Source organism: Typopeltis vanoorti, chromosome 22, assembly GCF_054136105.1.
Source record: "Typopeltis vanoorti isolate ZY-2024b chromosome 22, IOZ_Tvanoo_1.0, whole genome shotgun sequence".
In the NCBI taxonomy this organism is placed as follows: domain Eukaryota; kingdom Metazoa; phylum Arthropoda; class Arachnida; order Uropygi; family Thelyphonidae; genus Typopeltis; species Typopeltis vanoorti.
The window spans coordinates 5,684,600-5,704,220 of NC_143570.1; the positions used below are offsets into that span (position 1 = coordinate 5,684,600).

At 37.7% G+C, this 19,621-nt stretch overlaps 1 protein-coding gene across 1 annotated transcript in view; it reads right to left on the reverse strand.

Moving 5' to 3' along the window:
- Positions 1-19,621, reverse strand: part of LOC150094129 (uncharacterized) — a 244,865-nt gene that overhangs the window by 170,419 nt on the left and 54,825 nt on the right. Inside the window, exon 6 of the mRNA XM_090412408.1 lies at positions 2,749-2,820. Within this exon, the coding sequence (XP_090268534.1) occupies positions 2,749-2,820 (72 nt within the window). The remainder of the gene's footprint in view (positions 1-2,748; positions 2,821-19,621) is intronic.

Sequence of the window (19,621 nt, forward strand, 5' to 3'; positions counted from 1 at the left end):
TTGGAAGTAGAGGAAATAAGAGATCTGGGGGTGATAGTGGATAAGGATCTAAAATTTAGGGGACACATAGCCAAAATTGTGAAGACAACACAAAGACTTCTGGGAATGATGCAGAGGACACTGACGTGTAGAAGTTGGGAGATTCTTGTTCCATTGTATAAGGCTTTAATTAGGCCACACATTGACTATTGTGCCCAGATTTGGTCATCTGGGTTTTCAGAAGGATGAAGAGATGTTGGAAAGGATCCAAAGGCGACTGACTAAGGTAGTTTCTGAAATGTTGAGTATGAGGAAAGATTGAAAAGATGTAATTTGCAGAGTCTAGTGGAGAGAAGGAAGAGGGGAGATAAAATAGAGACCTACATGTTGGTAAGGGGTTGTTATAGGATTAAGGGTGGAGAAGTTCTACAGAGAATAGTGGAGATCAGGGGAGAACCAGAGGTCATCCTTGGAAACTGTATAGAGGGTGTGAGTAGGGGAGTGAGAGGCAGGTTTTTTTTCGTGCAGAGTTGTGAGTGATTGGAATGCCTTGCCTGAGAGTGTGGTGTCTGCAGGGAGTTTGAATGTGTTTAAGACACGGTATGATGAGATGTGTGTGAGATAAAAGGACCTCCTATATGAGTCTTTGACTCCATGAGGTCTTGTTTAATAATAATATCCTTGATGTATGTAACAAATTCTGTAGTGTTCTTGATAAAGGATGGTGACTTGCCTGAAAAACTTTTTAGGTATTTGGCAAGATATTTTGAAAGGTTGTACGTCGGAGAATTGATACCTTCTACAATTGGATGTAGTGGGGTGTTCTCTTCATGGATTTTAGGAACACCATATATGCGAGGAATTAATGGATGGAGAGAGCGTAGAGATAAGCGAACGTTTTGGGATAATTCAGTTGTTGTTTTTAATAAGTTGTTTGTAAGATTTTGAAGTTCACGAGTTGGATCTCTCTCTCGGGTACTGAGTAGGTATCATTATGTAGTAATTCAACCATTTTATTCTGGCAATCTTCAGAGTTGAGGATGACTGTTGCATTGCCTTTATCCCCAGGAAGGATAATTATATCTCTGTTGTTTTTAAACTTTTAATAGCCTTGCGTTCTGTTGAAGTAATGTTATCTGCAGGTGGTTTTGCGTTATTGATAATAAAGATTGATTCAATACATATAAGTTTTGCATCTTGTGGAGGGAAAAAAAGAAGTAGCCTTTTCTATTTTTGTAAGTAGTGTCTCCTTTGGTATAAATTTTGGGGAAGGAATAAAGTTTAGACCTTTACTAAGGATGCTTTTTTCTACATCTGAAACTATATATTGATGTGTGGTTTTGAGAAGTTCCTATTATTTTGTATTCTTTTTAATGTTTCAAATTTACTTATAAGATTTACTTTGTTATTATATTGTATTGTAGCTGCTTGAGATTCACAGTATGTATTAAAGGTGTGCCAACTTTCATTATCTAGAGATTCTTCCAGTTTCTCAGTTAAAGTTCTTTTTTTTATTGAAAAGAAAAGCGAGAGTTCATTTAGTATCCGAGATTCTTTCAGACAGTAAATCTAATTTAGCTTTATGATAGATTCTCCTCGCACGTTCAGTTATTATATATATACATACTAGCACGCACTTTCCCAACAATACAACTAACAAAAGAACAGCCTTGAATACAACCACAACGATTTAATGTCAATTATGTATAGAGACTCTCTATGATGTTCATAGTTTATTTAAGCTTCAGTGTTTTAGTGTTTTTTTCTTTTTTCTTTCTTTTATAATGTCACCTGATGAAGGCTGTTAAGCCGAAACTAGTCATGTTTTTATATTAAAACCTTTTTACTTAAATCTCGGTTCTAGTCATTCAATTCTTTATAAATATATATATATATATATATATATATATATTTTTTTTTTTTTTAATCTGATACTGTGGCAGTGCTCATCTTTCTCTTTTTTGTTTCAACTTTTTATATTAGTTCTTTAAGGTAGCAATAATTCCAATTTTTGATGAGAATCAACTTTACTTTCTGTTTTTCTCATTAGAGCATCTATAAATGGAAATCTATTATCCTTTTCAATATCCAGAGTAAACTTAATTTTCGAGTGACACTATTAAGAAAACCAACAAATTCATCTAGGTCTTTAGAATATGTTTCCAAACAATAATGCCAGCCCCTGGTTGGCTGAGTGGTTAGCATATCCACTCTCCAGCCAAAAGATTGCGGGTTCGAATCCTGCTGTGGGCATGGATGTTTGTTTGTGAAAATACTAGTGGTGATGGTGGTCGGCGGTAGATGCCGTTGGCGTAGATGATGAAGGTAGTTGCAGCTGGTGGGGAAGGAGAGTTGTGGAGTAGGTACCCTCCCTCAATAAGTCTTTGGACTCCCCAGAGGTGTTATATAATAATAATATCATCCATGCATTGGCTTTAAGGTAACTTGTGATAGGACTTCTTCAAATTTTTCCATGTTTAAATTGACAATAGGAGGAGAAAGCAGGGAGTCCCTTGCAAAACCATATTTTTTTAAATCACATACATTTATAATTCTAAACAACTGTATATTACACATTGCAATTTAATATATTAGAAATACTAAAAAACAAAACAAAAAGTATAATATTGTCCTGATTTTTGACATACATTAAATAACTATTTAAAATAATTAAAGCATGAATCTGATTGTGTGAAATCAATTATATATTTAAGAAATATGAATAGGTTTTAATTTTTGCTTATAAGCAAGCTATATTTATTAACTTACCTCAAAATCTTCTTCATAGTCATCATTAGCACCACCAGGTTCACTACTGATATCTAGTTCTCTGTATGATTTCTTTGGACATGGAATAAAACAAAACTTTCCATAAAATTAACAAATTACTTTATAAACAGAATTTTTCAAAGTAAAATAAATTAATTATTTACTCTCTTCTCTATACATCAATCTAATTTGCTTCTTATTATTAGCCTGTTATTGCTATTTAGGACCTCCATAGAGTCGCTCAACTCATCATAGGAGGTCCATTTTAGACAATACAAAGTCTATCATACCACTCCTTAAACTCATTCACCACCTTACAACACAATTCTATGGTCCAATCACCCTACACACAAAAAAAGCCACTCTCGACCTCCTACTCACCTCCTTTTACAACTTCCAGGGATGGCCCCTTGACCTCTTTGCATTTGTTATATTATATGAAAAATCTCTGCAATGTCAATGCTATAAATACCCCTCAACAGTTTAATTATCTCAATCATGTCAACCCCATGATGATGTCTTATTTTGGCCAAACAGGCAGGACAGCGAATATCAGAATTTCAGAACACAAGGACTACATCGGTTTCACCAGTATAGCCACTCTGGGATTGCAGACCATGCTCTGGATACTCGACACAGAATACGTTGGAAGAAAGCCACAGTAATATACCGCAGAAATTTAAATTTGAAAGACAATTCATAGAATCAGCCTCAGCCCTAAAAAAACGTGTCAAACCTCAACAAATTTGGATGCATGAGGCTGCCCCAAATTTGGTAGATGTACATCATGAGAACATCAGCCCAATGGCCAAGAATATCTAATATAGTAGATGGTGCTCCCTAGCAGACTAATATAGTCTGCTAGGGAGCACCATCAGGACTTTAGGAAAAACAGTAGTCTCCTCTCTTCGACCTCATTTGCTGTTTTAGTGCCTGCGTGCACGTGTCTTAATCTTAAGTTCCCATGAAGATGGCAATGTGACGTTGTCGAAATATAGGAGGTATATATTAAAGTTTATTTTAATTTATATTCCAGTTTATGTTGTGAATTCCTTAAGTAATTTAATAATCATGTACGGCCAACGTATAAGCCTTTCCACAAGAATGTCACCTCTTTGTCTTCTATCCACCAAACTCTGTAGTTTCGATGCCCTCAATCTATCCTCATAGCAGTCCAGATATAAATTTTGCTATGTGCCACTGTATCCTCTCCATGGTTAATTTATCCTCTTCAAATCCCGGTGACCAGATGTGAACACAATAATTTAGGTGTTGGTCTGATCAGGTCTTTATACAATGAAATCCCCGATCTTTTATCACTACTGATCTATTTTTTTTTAATAATGCAGAAGTCCTCTGGATTACCTTTACCATCTTTACAATATGCCTCCTAAATTTCAATATTTTACTAAATATCACCCCAAGATCCCCTTGCCTCTTCCACTCCTCTAGTATATTATTATTATTATTATTATTCAGGCCTCCATGGAGTCAAAAGACATCACAGGAGGTCCTTCCTAAGAACATAGAGTCTGTCAAGACTCATCGAGGGGAAGTCCTCCCCCCCTAAGAAACAAAGTCTATCATACAACTCCTTAAACTCATTGACCGTTCTCACTCCCACCACTCCATCAGGCAATGCATTCCAAGGTTCAAACACCCTCCATGCAAAGAAACCACTCCTCACCCTCTTGCTCACAGTTTCCTTTCGTAACTTCCAGGGATGGCCTCTTGCCATCACTCCTTCCCACTGTTCAACCAAGAGAAAGAACTCCCCAGTGTCAACCCTGTAACCACCTCTCAACAGTTTAAAAATCTCAATCATATTACCTCTCCTTCTTCTATCCACCAAACTCTGCAGTCCACATTCCCTCAGCCAATCCTCATAACTATCATGTACAGTCCTGAAACCATCTTTGTTATCCGTCCTTGTACTCCTTCCACAGTTAATTTATTCCCTTCAAATCCTGAGGACCAAATCTGAGAACAATAGTCAAAGTGTGGTCTGATCAGGGTCTTATACAATGGAATGATAACTGTTTTATCTCTGCAGGTAAGTGTCCTTCTCAGTATTGCAGCAATCCTCTGTGTTGCCTTCACCACCTTTGCAATGTGTCCCCTAAATTTCAGATTTTTATCAATCATCAACCCCAGATCTCGTCTCCCCTACTTCCTCCAGTATAACTCCTCCCATAGAGTATGCAGCATCCCATCGATGTTTACCAAACCTCAAGACCTTACATTTTGCTGCATTAAACTGACATCCCCATTCATTTGCCCATTTATCTAGCTTATTCAAATCCTCTTGCAGGGCTACCACATCTGCACTATTACTAATAATCCTTCCTAGCTTCGCATCATCTGCAAACAACTGAATATCCCCCCTTGCAATCCACTGGCAATGTCATTGATATAAAGGTTAAACAATATAGGTCCTAGTACTGAGCCCTGTGGGACCCCACTTGTAACCCTCTGCCTCCTTGAAACTGCTCCACCATACACAACTCTCTGATACCTATCAGACAGCCAATCCTGAATCCAGTTGACCAATCTGACATCCAGACCCATGCGCTGCAACTTAAATATCAGCTTATCATGTGGCACCCTGTCAAATGCCTTCTCTAAGTCTAAGAAAATAGCAGTATATGCCTTTCCCTCATCTAATGTGCTTGTAACTTTATTATGAAAGGCTAGCATATTGCTAAAACAAGAGCACCCTTTCACAAATCCATGTTGACTCTCACAGATAACATTACCCTCATCTGCCCAATGCTGTATACGGTCCCTCACTACTTTCTCCAAGATCTTAACAACTACTGATGACACACAGACCGGCCTATAATTAGACACTTCCAGTCTGTTACCACCCATATGCAATGGCACTATCTTACCTTCCTTCCATTCCCTGGGCACCTTTCCCGCAGCCAGACCTTCATTAAAAAGCCAGGTTAAAGGCACTGTCAGTTCCCTAGCACATTCTCTCAAACCTTGTGATGAAATACCATCCAGTCCCAAAGCTTTACTGACACATCCAGAGTACTCAGTATCTGAAACACACTCTCCTAATTTAATTTAATTTAATGCCTCCATTATACCACTAACGTTATGCTATGGTGCTATCTTATCTCCCTTCCACTCCTGCTTGGGAAGGCAAATAACATACACATTATCAGTAGCCAGGCTTTCAGCAAAAAGCCAGGTCAATGGAGCTGTCAGATCCTTAGCACATTATCTTAAAAGATGCAGTGAAATTCCATCCAGTCCCAATCCTTAAAGACTTCCAGAGTATTTAGTATTTGAAATACATTCTCCTCACACCCTTCTAAACTTTAATCCTCCCCATCCCTCTGAGAATAAAATCAGATTTTCCAGATGAAATACCCAAATAAAGTGATCATTATACATCTCCACTATGCCAACTGAACTGGTCACTTGAGTGGTCCATTCCACTTCTTCCTAACAGGATCATTCATTCACAATTATTTCTGCTCCTACTGGCCACATAAGAAATAACTGAATTTCCTTGGACCATAGTGCTAGGCTCTTCTAATATTCAACTTTTGTCTTCCTTACTATACTATATTAGTCACTTTTCTGGCTTTGATCATATTCCTCATGTAACTTCTCTTCACCTCTCTCTCTCTCTCTTTATACTTTTACCACAACCTCTTTTTCACCTGCTGTTTGTCTGATTTCATTAGTCATCACTTTACACAAAACTGTGTTATCTTTTTCACTTGAAAATACAATTTGTAACTGCTGCTGATAAATATTTTTAATTACTCCCATGTACTACTGATATTTATCCCCTTTTAATTCTTGCATCCATGGAACTGTCACCAGCTGATTTCTAAGATTATTATAGTCACTTGCCTTATAATTCCATATAAATCCCTTTCTCTTTAATACCTCATATTTATTTAGTCTCTGAGACAAGACTCATCAACTGGAGATAAGACTGACACCTCAGTTACAATCAGATCCTCTGATTCATGGATCCAAAATTCCTGATAACTGTGTCCTTCTAATACATGCTGCCTGAGACACAGGCCTTCAAGAAGTGCAGAAATTCCATTCCCTTATTACTGTTGTTTCCTCTGCCCACTTTATATTGCTAGAATTAAAATCTCTCATAATGATCACTTGCTTTGCATTTGCCAAAATTATGTGCCTAAACATTTCCACTTTCAAAAGTAGAAGGCCTTCATCAGGCCTCATATGGATTATTGTGCACAGATTTGGTCACTGGTTTTCATGGTGATGAGGATGTGTTAGAAACGGTCAAGAGAAGATTTACAAAGGTGGTAATTGGTCTTTGTGGAGTATGAAGATAGACTGAAAGAATGTAATTTGCAAAGCATCATGAATAGGAGGGAGGGGTATGATTGAGATATATAAATTGGTCAGGGATTGTTAACAAGGAAGAAAAGTTTCATAGAATGGGAGAGAGGTAAAACAAGAGGCCACCATTCCTGTAACCTGTAAAGGAGTGGGGAAAAGGTTCTTTTGCATGAAGAGTTGGTGAGTGGAATGCATTGCCTGTGTGTGTGTGTGTGTTGTGAATGCGAACATGTTGAATTAGTTTAAAGCATGATTAGATGAGTTTTGTGTGCAATACCTCCCACAATGAGTCCCTGACTACATGGAGGTCAAATAATAATAACATAATAACAATAACATTTCCTGATCATCACTCGCTGTGTTTCTTCCCTAGCCCATTGCAAGATCCCACAAAATATCCTGTCCTGCCCGCCTTACACTTTCAAAATTATTAGTGTCATTTCCTCCAAATTCTTCACTCCATGAAGACACAACTCATCACTTATCATAAGTAACACTCCACTATTCTATTTGCCTCTGCTGAATTGTGTTTATTTGTTAAACAAAGACAGTCCACCTAAGATTCAACAACAGCCATTATATCAAAAGGTAATACAATAAATTATTTTAAAAAACAATTGGGATATGCTATTGCATTCGTAGAAGAAAAAAAGTAAATGAAAATCCTCTGTGCTTTTTCATTCTCCAAAAGGTATAGGTAGTGCTCTTCTGTCTCAAACTTTTGGGGGAAAATCAGTAGGTAGTTTGTTCTACCACTTGCAAGTACTTCCATTTGCCAATCTTGAGTACAGTTTGTAAAAAGGCAACTTTTACTAATATTAGGAAAAAGAATTATTTATGAATAGAAATAAGAATTCAGATAAGTTGGATGGCTTTTAGTAAACTGAAAAAATCCCGTGCAGTAAAATAAAAGCAGAAAATAGAGCCAAACTTTTCAACCAGTGTGTCATCCCAAGATCAGAGATATGGACAAACTGAGTGCACAATGGAGAGAGCTGTGATAAACATAAGGAATGAAGGAATGAATAAGGAATGAAGATATAAAAAAATATAAAAAAAAGAAGTGTAGGATATTGCAGAAGATATTTTAAAATTAAAATGGAGATGGGCAGATCATATTGCATGGATGAAAAGCAACAGACAAAACAATCACCCAGTAGTATCATACATATTCCATATTAATGTAACCAATGTTACCATGAATTTTGTGTAGTTACTCTTATAAATAGGTTAGCTATGAAGGAAAACAAATGCCTAGACAACCAGACAGAAGATGGAAGGATGCAGTAGTAGAGACAGTTGGAGAATGTTGGCATCAGGAAGCCTTCTACAGAAAAAGATGGAGACAAATGGGGAGGTATTCTTTTTCTTCAGTAGCTTCTCTAAGTTGGAGGTTAGTTATCATGGTAAACCAGAGTGTCTGTTCTTCTGCCATCCTTTTGATTTCATAATAGCTCTTGTTTTCCATCCATTTCTATACATCATCAACCCGAGAAGTTACTGGTCTATAAGGAAATCTTCTTCCCTCTAATTTTCCCTCCAATATTTCCAGAGACATTTTCCCTGCTGATCTGTGTCCTGTCATATTGCAGTTTTTTCTCTTTATAAGGTCTTCCATGGGTGCTCTTTTGGTTCCCATTAACTTTATTATTCACTATTTTAACCTCCCATTAACCTCTTCATTACTTATTTTCTCTTTCCAAGAAATCTTCAGTGCTGACCTATAGCACCACATCTCAAAAACCTGCAATATCCTGATTATGAATACATAGATAGTATTATTAGATAGTAATCCATACATAGGATTGTATTATTCTTATTTTAGTCTGTTTATTTATTCCAGGGGTCATTAGTAATTTATTATTTCAAAATGCTTCTTTTGCCTTAGCTATTCTTGATTTTATTTCCATAACTGTTGTTCCATCTTCTGTAGTCATTATTCCTAAATAATCATTAGCCTTTACGCTTTGAATGAATTCCATTCATGCTTTTAATTTGCATTCTGTTGCTGTTTTTTGCTTATTACCACATACTTGGTTTTAGCTGAATTTAATACTAAACCACAATTCTGACTCTTTTTTGGTCAGTATTTCAACCATATTTTGTAACTCTGCTTTTGATTTTGTTATGAACACCAAATCATCAGCAAAAATATTTCTACTGCCATGTATTTTTATTCTCATTTCAATTTCTTCAAATTCTTTCATTATCACTTTATTAAAAGGATAGTGTATCTTTTGGTTATGGCAGATGATGGAAAAGTTTCAAGAGAAGTAACGGGAGCTACATCTGGTGTTTACTGATCTGGAGAAAGCGTACAATAGAGTGCCAAGGCAAGAAGTCTGGAGGTGTCTGAGGGAGAAGAAGGTACTGGAGAAATATGTCAGGTTGTTGCAGATGTACAGAAATGTGAAGACAAGAGTTCGAATCTGCCTGGGGGAGAGAAAGTTTTCAAGTGACAGTTGGCTTGCATCAAGGGTCAGCATTAAGTCTGTTTCTGTTTAATATTGTGATGGAGGTGGTGAGAGAAGACATGCCTTGGACAATGATGTATATAGATGACATAGTGCTGTGCAGAATCAAGAGAAGTGGCAGCTAACATGGAAAGATGGAGAAAAGTACTCGAAGAGAGAAGTATGAGGCTGAGCAGAAGTAAGACAGAGTATATATGTTGCAAAGTGGATGGCAGCCAAGAGACAGATCCGGAAGGAAATGTCATCAGGAAGGTTAGGAACTTTAAATACTTAGGTTCAACGGTGAAAAAGAATGGAGAGGCTGAGCAGGAAGTGGAATGCAAGATAGAAGCTGGATGGCAGAACTGAAGAGAGATGGCTGATGTGCTATGCGATAAGAGGGTGCTGATCAATCTAAAAGGCAAAATCTACAGGACAGTAGTGAGACCAGCTATGGAAACTGTGGCCCTGAGGAAAAATAAGAGATGAGAATGCTTAGGTGGATGTATGGTGTGACCAGAAAGGATCATCTGAGAAATGACTATGTAAGGGGAATGGTGAAAGTTACGGACTTAGGAACGAAGATACAGGAGGCAAGATTGAGATGGTTTGGTCATGTGATGAGGAGGGAGGATAAGTATGTGGGAAGAAAGGTCATGCAGATGGATGTGCAGGGGAAGAGGAAGCGTGGGCAGCCTAAGAAGAGATGGACAGAGCTGGTGGAGGAGGACTTGAGGATGAAGAATTTGGATGTGGTTACAGCCCAAGACAGGAGGATGTGGAGGAGACTCAGTAAAAAGAGCAATCCTACTTAAGTGGGACAAGCTGCAGAAGAAGCAGATTGAAATGATAGTGTATATTGAAAAGTACAGGGGATATTATACACACTTGTCTCACTCCTCTTGATATCTGCTGTTTCATTATTAATTCCATTTATAATTTGTATCTTCAGATTCCAGTATAATTCTATTATTATTATTCTGAGGTCTTTTGTATCAATTTGAATGCCAATGTCTCTCCTCATGAACTTTTCATGGCTTACTATGTCAAATGCTTTTTGAAAGTATAAAGCATAGTTAAGGCTGATCATATGTTATATTTCTACTGATCATTCAATAATACTTTTTAATTCATAAATTTCATTAATTCCAGTATCTTATAACTGCCACCTCAAGCATGGCCTAGCAACTTATATCTGGCCTGGTCTCAAGGATATAACCCAAAGTGTTACTGATACAGAATACTCCATAGGCATTAAAGTTCAAAATATCACCATCTAAATGTCTACAAACCTCCATCGCAATCCTGGCCTGATCAGATGGACCAACCTCCTCCTCACCCTACTATCTATGTTGGTGACTTCAATTCCCATCACACTATGTGGGGCTATTCCTCTAACAACCGGGATGGTAATAATCTAGCTAACTGAATGGACACATATAATTTGTATTTGAATTATGATGCCAAACAGGACGGCACTTTTTACTCAGCTAGATGGAACAGAACCTACACCCCAAATCTGTGCATAGTCACTAAAGACTCCGAAGCAAACCTTCTTCCATCAACCAGAACCATCCTCAACAGATTCCCTAATAGTCAACATCATCCTACATTAATAGAGATAGGAACATCAATCCCAATCATCAGCGGAACACCAATTGTTACATGGAATCTCCGCAGATCCAACTGGTCTGCATTTCAGAAACAAATCGAGCAAACCATTAGAGCAATTCCACCCACTCCTAATTGCTATCCTAGATTTGTTAAACTACTCAAATCTGCAGCAAAAGCCTCTATCCCTAGAGGCTGCAGAAAACGATATATCCCATGTTGGAGTAAAGAAAGTGAGGAACTCCTAGCCAAATATGAGGAAACTGAAGATCCAGCTATTGCTAAGGAGCTCATATCAACCCTGGATAAAAACAGAAAGGAAAGATGGATCTCAACCATCAATGAACTTGATTTCGTCACATCTAGTCGGAGAAGCTGGTCACTTCTGAGAAAACTAGGTGGATCAGAGCCCACGACACACAAAACAACAGAAATAACTCCTGATCAAATGGCTAACCATTTACTGAAAACCTCAGTAAATGGTTAGCCATTTACTGAGGTTTCAGTAAATGGCTTGGTCAACATGGCCAAAAATGGCTGGCTTCCCTTTTCTTAGAAATCATCATGACTGGTGAATTATCAAAGCTGTGGCAAGAAGCCAAAATAATTGCTGTGCCCAAACCAGGGAAAGATCTAAATGAAGTGAAAAACCTAGGACCTATCTCTTTACTTTGCACCACCATTAAGCTCTTTGAAAGAATTCTCCTTAAAAGAATTCCACCACTCATTGAAAGAGCACTCCCGACTGAACAAGCTGGCTTCAGGCCAGGAAGAAGTTGATGTGACCAGGTCCTGGCCCTAACAACTCAAATTGAAGCAGGCTTCCAGAAGAAACCTAAATCGGGAACCACTTTCATTGACCTAACATCTGCTTATGACACTGTCTGGATCAGGGGCCTCCTCCTAAAACTAGGAAATATTATAAAATGTAAAAAAACTCTACAACTTTTTGAATCTATTCTCTCCAACAGAAAGATCCGGGTCCATATTGGTGGAAAAAAGAGCAGGCCCAGATTCCTTCACACGGTCTTCCTCAGGACTCTGTGTTATCCCCTACACTTTTTAACATCTATGTGTATGATCTACCACATACCAGATCAAGCAAGTTTATGTACGCCGATGACCTAGCGATCTTACATCAATCCACCTCCTTTACCAACTTAGAATCAACCTTGAATACAGACCTGAACACTCTGGAAGAGTACTTCAAGCAGTGATACTTGAAGCCAAATCCAACGAAAACAGTGTCCTCAGTATTTCACCTGTACAATGCAGAGGCGAATCGACAACTCAACCTCTCTTTCTGTGGAAAAATGGTAGAACACGAGCCTCACCCAAAATACCATGGAGTGAGCTGGACAGAAGCCTAACCTATAAAAGGCACATCATCAACCTCTCCAATAAAATTAAAACCTGAAATAACATCATTTCAAGGTTTGCTGAAACAACCTGGGGTTGTGGTGCAGAAGTCCTAAGGTCATCTCCACTAGCCCTCGCATTCTCTGCAGCAGAATATTGTGCCCCTGTCTGGGAAAGAAGTACACACACTAACATTACCGACACCCAGCTGAACTCTACCATGTGCACAATTAGTGGGACAGTGAGAAGCATCCCTCTCTCCTAGCTACCTGTTCTATCTAACATTGCTCCACCACACATACGGAGAAGACAAGCCTCGATTAAGGAATTTAATAAAGCAATGAGCAACCCACTACTACCCCTACACCAAACTCTCATAAATCCACCTAGTCTTTGCCTAAAATCTAGAAAGCCTCTCTGGTCAATGGACGAACTCTCTTCAGCTGCGCTGCCATCAATATCTGACATATGGAGAGAATACTGGTCCAACAGCTTCCTGGTAGAAGATCCCTGTGCTCTGCAGCCTGGTTTTGGTCTTCCTAGGAAGATTTGGTCATCCATAAACAGGATCAGAACTAGTCAGGGCAGATGTGGCTATCTTCTACATAAATGGGGGCTGTCAGATCATCCTTATTGTGATTGTTCTCCAGTGGCTCAGACGATTACTCATATTGTGTACGACTGCCCAAGGCGCCAATTTCACGGTAGTGGCCTACAAGACATCCACAAGATGACAGATGAGGCCTTGAATTGGCTTTCCAGCCTGGACCCTGTAGTTGGTATGGTGGTGGCGGCGGTGGTTATGGAGGAAACAGAAGATCATGGTCCTGTCTCACCACGAAGACGTTATTCTAATAGTCACTCTCATATTCCTCATCATAGTATCAGCAGAACTCCTGATGTTTGAAGATGATGATACAGTGTGAAATGAGCCTCCTCTAATGGATCAAGTTTTCTTACATAAGACACAGCTGCTCTCTACTTAAACCTCGGATACAGCCACTTTTATGTTGTGAAGTGTTGTGAGAACATGCAATCTTGTTATACTTGGTGCAGCAGGACAATAATTGTCCCTGGCTTAATTATGACAAGTTACTTTTGCTTTATATTTAAAAAAAAAAAAAAAAAAAAAAGAAAGACTTAGTAAGCAGGTTGTGCCTTTTATGTAATGAACTTTTATATGTTAAGATTTTCATCATTTGTTTCAGGAAATTGTGATTGTATTTTTCACTTACCAGTTTCATGTAGCCATAAGAATAAATAAATTAATTAATTTACTTCTTCCAGGAATGAATCTTTTTTTTTTTTTGTTCACTTATGTGGCATTTAATTCTAGAAAACATCTTTTTTTTACTATTTTCAACAGTATTTTTGAAGCATGGGATAAAATACTAAAAATACTAACTGTTCTGTTATCTTTACATTCTGCTGCATTATTCTTTTCTGGTATTGCCTGCAACAGATATCAATAACCCTGGAAGAGATGGGGAGCACAGAAAAGTTCCTCAAATCAGTGACTAGAGTGAAACTTATAACAAACTTTTCTTATGCAAACCTCACTACAAGACCACAAAGGCATTTTAGATACAGGTAATACAATTTAGGTATTACGTGTATTACCTAAATTGTATTATTATTATTATTCAGGCCTCCATAGAGTTAAAAGACTATTACTTGTATACAATACAAGTAATACAATTTAGGCAACAGCAGTTACTTAAAAGTTAATCATTACTGAGCACAACAAAATAAGCAACCAAGTGGGAGAACACAAACAATTAATAGACATGATATAAGTCTCACAACCTGAGTTGCTTTGACAACAATCCCAACCAGTGCCTGAGCATCTCATAAGTACTGGCTGGAATTACTGTTTAGTAAATTTATCTCTCCCTACTTGATAATTCTAGTAGTATTGTAGTGGCCAAAAATGGCCATTTGGTTAATAAATGATTCATCTCTCTCTCTCTGTCACACACACACAAAGGACTAGCTTCAGCTGCAGTGTCACAGATGCCTTTTCTTCGGGTACTTCCATGGGTGCTTTTCCATAGAACTGGCATCCATAATTTCTGCCAAGCCAGCAGCAGCTTTCCAATAACTTTTCCATCTCTGATGGCTTGAATAGACTTCCCCATGAAACACTGGCCATGGACTACGACCTTCAGTTGTTCAGTATATTAACAGATTATATACAAAACATTAACAGATTTCTCCTCTTAACTGCTACCAATCCACACACACACACACACAGAGTATTAATATGCGATGCTAAAGTAATACTTAACCTCTAAGTGACCACTCTTATATTTGTAATCAGCAAATAACTGTGAACATGAAGACTGGAGGAATTTAAATGACAGCAATATACACTGCTTGGTAAGAAGTCAGTGGACAACCCCATGGGCAAGATGCACCATGCCATGCCATGTAACAAGTCATGTGTTTGTAGCTGATATAAGTTTGAGGAATATGATGCTCCCAAGTCAGTGCAACTGTGTGCGAGTGAAATGGCTATGAGAAGAGAACTAACAGAGTTTGAAAGAGGCATTTTAAGAGACCTGTATGTTTGGAAGATTGTTGACAGACTGAGCCATCCCAGGTCAAGTAATTATATTCCAGTATACGTTATGAATTCCTTAAGTTATTTAATTATCATGCAAGTGCTACTTGCAGTGGGTGACACATCACACTCACCAAACATGACCATAGGGTGCTACGAAGGATAATATGAAAAACTGCCATTCATCAGCTGACACGTTGAATACGGAGCTCTGAACATCAACTAGAACACAAATCTGCACAAAAATATTCAGAACCAAGGCTTACCACATGGGTTTCCATAGTAGGACTGCAATATACTGTACAAGATCTCAATTACCCGAAATAACATATAGAGTGATCTTGAGTGGTTTCTATGCAGTGGTGCAAAGAGCATGTACAGTGGGATGTGGAAGCTTTGAAAGCCATGTTATGGAGCGATAAATCGCACTACATCCTTTACTGAGCAGATGGATAGGTGAAGCAGGTGCACATGAACGTCTCTTACCAGAGTGCATAGCACCAATGATGAAATTTGGAGGTGGCTGTGTGAGGGTATGGTTCTGTTTTTTCCTGGTTTGGCCTCAGACATCTGCGCTGCAATGAACATTGAACTCTGAGAGGTATCTGAACATTCTTGGACAATGTAATGCTTCCTACTTTGTGGAGTTTCAACAGAACTGACCATTGTCTCTTTCAGCAAGACAAGGCACCATGTCATAAGGCTGCTGCTGTAACTGCAAGGTTTGTGGACATGAATGTCACTCCCCCCCCCCCCTTGAATGGCATTCATAGAGCCTTGATCTCAGCCCTATTGAACATATCTGTTGGAGTGTCAGATAAGGTCAAGGGATGTCGACCTCACAACAGTCCAGGGCCACATTACATGCCTACAGGAAGAATGTTCAAAAATTCCCACTGATCGCTTTCGTACACTTGTGGAAAGTATGACCTGCAAGATTGCTACAGTCATCTCAACAAAAGGAGGTCCTACATCTTATTAAGGTGGGGCACCATGGCTCGTGGTTCCTCACACTTTGGTGTCTGCTGACTTCTTTCCATGCAGTGTATATATGAGAGATGGGGAAGGGAAAAGAGAGAGAGAGAGAGAGAGAGAGATACACATAAAAATTCAATCATCCTAAAATCATTTATTTTTGAGCCAAAATTATATACACAAAGAATAGCAGTAGAATTAAAAGAGTCAAAATATTAAAATAAGCAATTTAATAAATAATTGCTGTAAAAAATTATAGCATATGTAAAATATATAACATACACTATATAGCATATATACATATATTTAAAAAAATTTTACCATGGCTCCTCTGCAGAAGAGCAAATGGTAAAATCTTACCATCCACAAAAACTGTTACAACCAAAGAACATTATCAAATTCAACGAACTGAAAGAGCCCAACAATGATGTTGGGCTCTGTCACTTATAGTTAAAATGTAAGAGATAAACAATAACTATGGAGAAAAGAATATTTGTTAATTTTCTCAACGTTTCATTTCTTGTAACAGGTTAGGAAAAACACAAAAACATATAAATTAGTTGAATACAAATTTTACAACAAAGCTGACATGTCTGGGAATTAAAAAAAAAATTATTATTCAGGTTTCAGATGATTATCTAGATAGATTACACTTAACATGCTGATGTGAATAGCTTGAATACTGTATTCTAAATTCCTGAAGGTATAAAAGTAATGAATTTAAGGCATCCTAGAATTACTGGAAAAATAAAACTTTAAGAAAGTCACTTTGCTCTTTGTTAAATGTTTTTAAGTCAAGTATAAATTCCACGTGGAGACTATTTGTTGATCAATTATATAACTGAATTTAAATCTGTACTAGTTTTGCATACATTATAATACATTTCATCAGGAGCAGGAAATAAAAATTGCAACTGAAGTAAGCAATATAAAGGTTAATGTAACAATAAAATACAATATTTGGGGGGGGGGGGGGGGGGGGAACTAACAACAGCGAGTGCATACAATTCATTATTATGGCTACTGACATAATTAGAAGAGTTTCTGAGATCCACACATACCGGGTTTTAGACAAAAGATGATCAATCTAGGATAATACCTTATTTCACTCATCTGTTTCTTTTTTTCTTTTTATTTTTTTAACATTTCCAATGGCACACACACTCTCTCTCTCTCTCTGAATGCTCCAACAAAGAAATTATAGTCTATTTTTGTATACTACCAAAGTACTAAATGATCTGGATGCGCTCTAGTCCTGATTTATGTTTCTGATCATTAGCCTTGATGTGTCGGCATATATTTCATAACATAACAAATTCTCTCACATAATCTCACATAACAAATCCACATGAACAAGAAACCCTGTATACTCCTGGTTTTTAGAATGGTGACGTTTTGGAAGTCGAAAGAGAAAGCTTGTCCATAAGACCATATCTAAGAGAACAATAACTGCCCCCCCCCCCTCTCTCTCTCTCTCTCTCTCTCTATATATATATATATATTTATTTATTATTATTGTCATCATTTACAGCATTTCCATGGAGTCCAGAGACTTAATGCAGGAGACCCAAATCAACCATCATACATACAAATACTATCATACCTCTATTCGAATCCATTCACTGTCAGACTACTCACAACCAATTCTGGCAATCAATTCCACTCACTCATCACTCTCCATGCAAAAAATATGGTCTGCACACTCCTACTAACCACACTCTTACTCAACTTATGTGGATGGCCCCTAGTTCTCTATTTGTCATATATTGAAAAATTTTACTTCCATCGATTTTATAAAACTCCTTTAATATCTTAAGATATAAAGATTCACCATTCATCAAAACTTCACCATTCTAAAAACCAGGAGTATACAGGATATAAGATATAAAGAAGAAACAGAAGAAGAGGAAGACAAAGAACAGATAGGATGAGAAATATTAAGGACTGGACCTTTTTGTCCTATGAAGAATGGAGAAGCACAAAACTGTACATGGTGGAAGCTCATGGTAGTCAACCTCCTGGAAGGAGATGACATCTGACAAGACAAGAATATCTTAAAAGTTCTATCATGTCCCCTCTTCCATGAATATCAACTAAACTTTGTAAACCACAAACTTGCAACCTATCCTCATAGGGAGTATTCCACAGACCTGTCACCATCTTGGTCACTCTTCTATGAATCTTTTCAACCACCTCCTGGTCCTCAAGAAACCCCAGGTGACCAAATTTGTTTGCAGTAGTCAAGATGTGGCCAAATCATAGCCTTATAAAGAGAGATAACTTCCTTATCTTTACTTGTTAGCATGTTTTTCAGCATCCAAGTAATTCATTGAGCTATTTTACCAACTTTTGCAATATGCCCTCTAAACTTTAACTTTTTGTTCACCATTATCCCCAAGTCCCTAGCTTCATCAATTTCCTGCAATCCAACACCATAACAATATGATACACCATATGCAACCTTTTTAACCCAAAGTGCACAACCTTACATTTTGCAACATTAAATTGACAATCATCATACTTTGCCTACAATGCCAATTTATTTAAATCATCCTGCAGAATATCTACATCACCTTTATCAACCATTGATCTCCTCAGTTTTGGATCATCGGCAAACAACTGAATATCCACTCTTAAATCTTTCCCTATGTCATTGATATACAAATTAAGAGGTAGTGACCCTCGTACTGAACCCTCAGGTACTCCACTAGTCATGATATACTTCTTAGACTTCACTCCACCATATACTACTCTCTGGTGTCTGTCTGTCAGCCATACCCCTATCCATGCTAGTAGCCTCCTATCTATTCCCATCTGCTCCAGTTTTTGTAATAGTTTTCCATGTGGTATTCTGTCAAATGACTTGGCAAAGTCAAGCAGTATCATGGTGCAGCCATTACCTTTATCCAATTCTGTTGTCACTTTATTATAAAATGTGAATAAGTTACAAAGACAGGACCTACCCTTTAAAAAGCCATGCTGCCCACTATAGCATATCACATCCCTATCTACCCACTGTTATATTTTACCTTTCACCAACTTTTCCAATACTTTAACAACAACTCCAGATATATTAATTGGTCTGTAGTTTGCTACTTTTGTCTTGGAGCAACCTTTATGCAATGATACTTAGATTGAACAACTTCATCAGATGCAATGCCACTTCTCTTGCACATTCACGCAGTACACAGGATAATATGCTATCCGGTCCCACTGCTGTGTTCACATTCATATTTTTTACTATGCTAAATACCTCTTGTTCATCTACCTCAATGTTGATATGTATCTCTGTAACATCAGCAACTGCAAAGTCACCTGGACGATACACCTTTTCAAAATGATCACTCAGATATTTCTTTTGGTTCGGTCATCTTCCTACCATGAGCATTGTTTAAAGTCATTCTACCATAGTCATTTTCCCTTTTACTTGCTACATAACAAAAAAACTCTTTTGGGTTTACTTTGACCTGTTTCACCAATTCTTTCTCATAGTCTGATTTGGCCTTCCTTACCATACTAGTCACCCTTCTTGCCTGCACTTCATACTGCTCATGAGTATGCTGATTTTTTT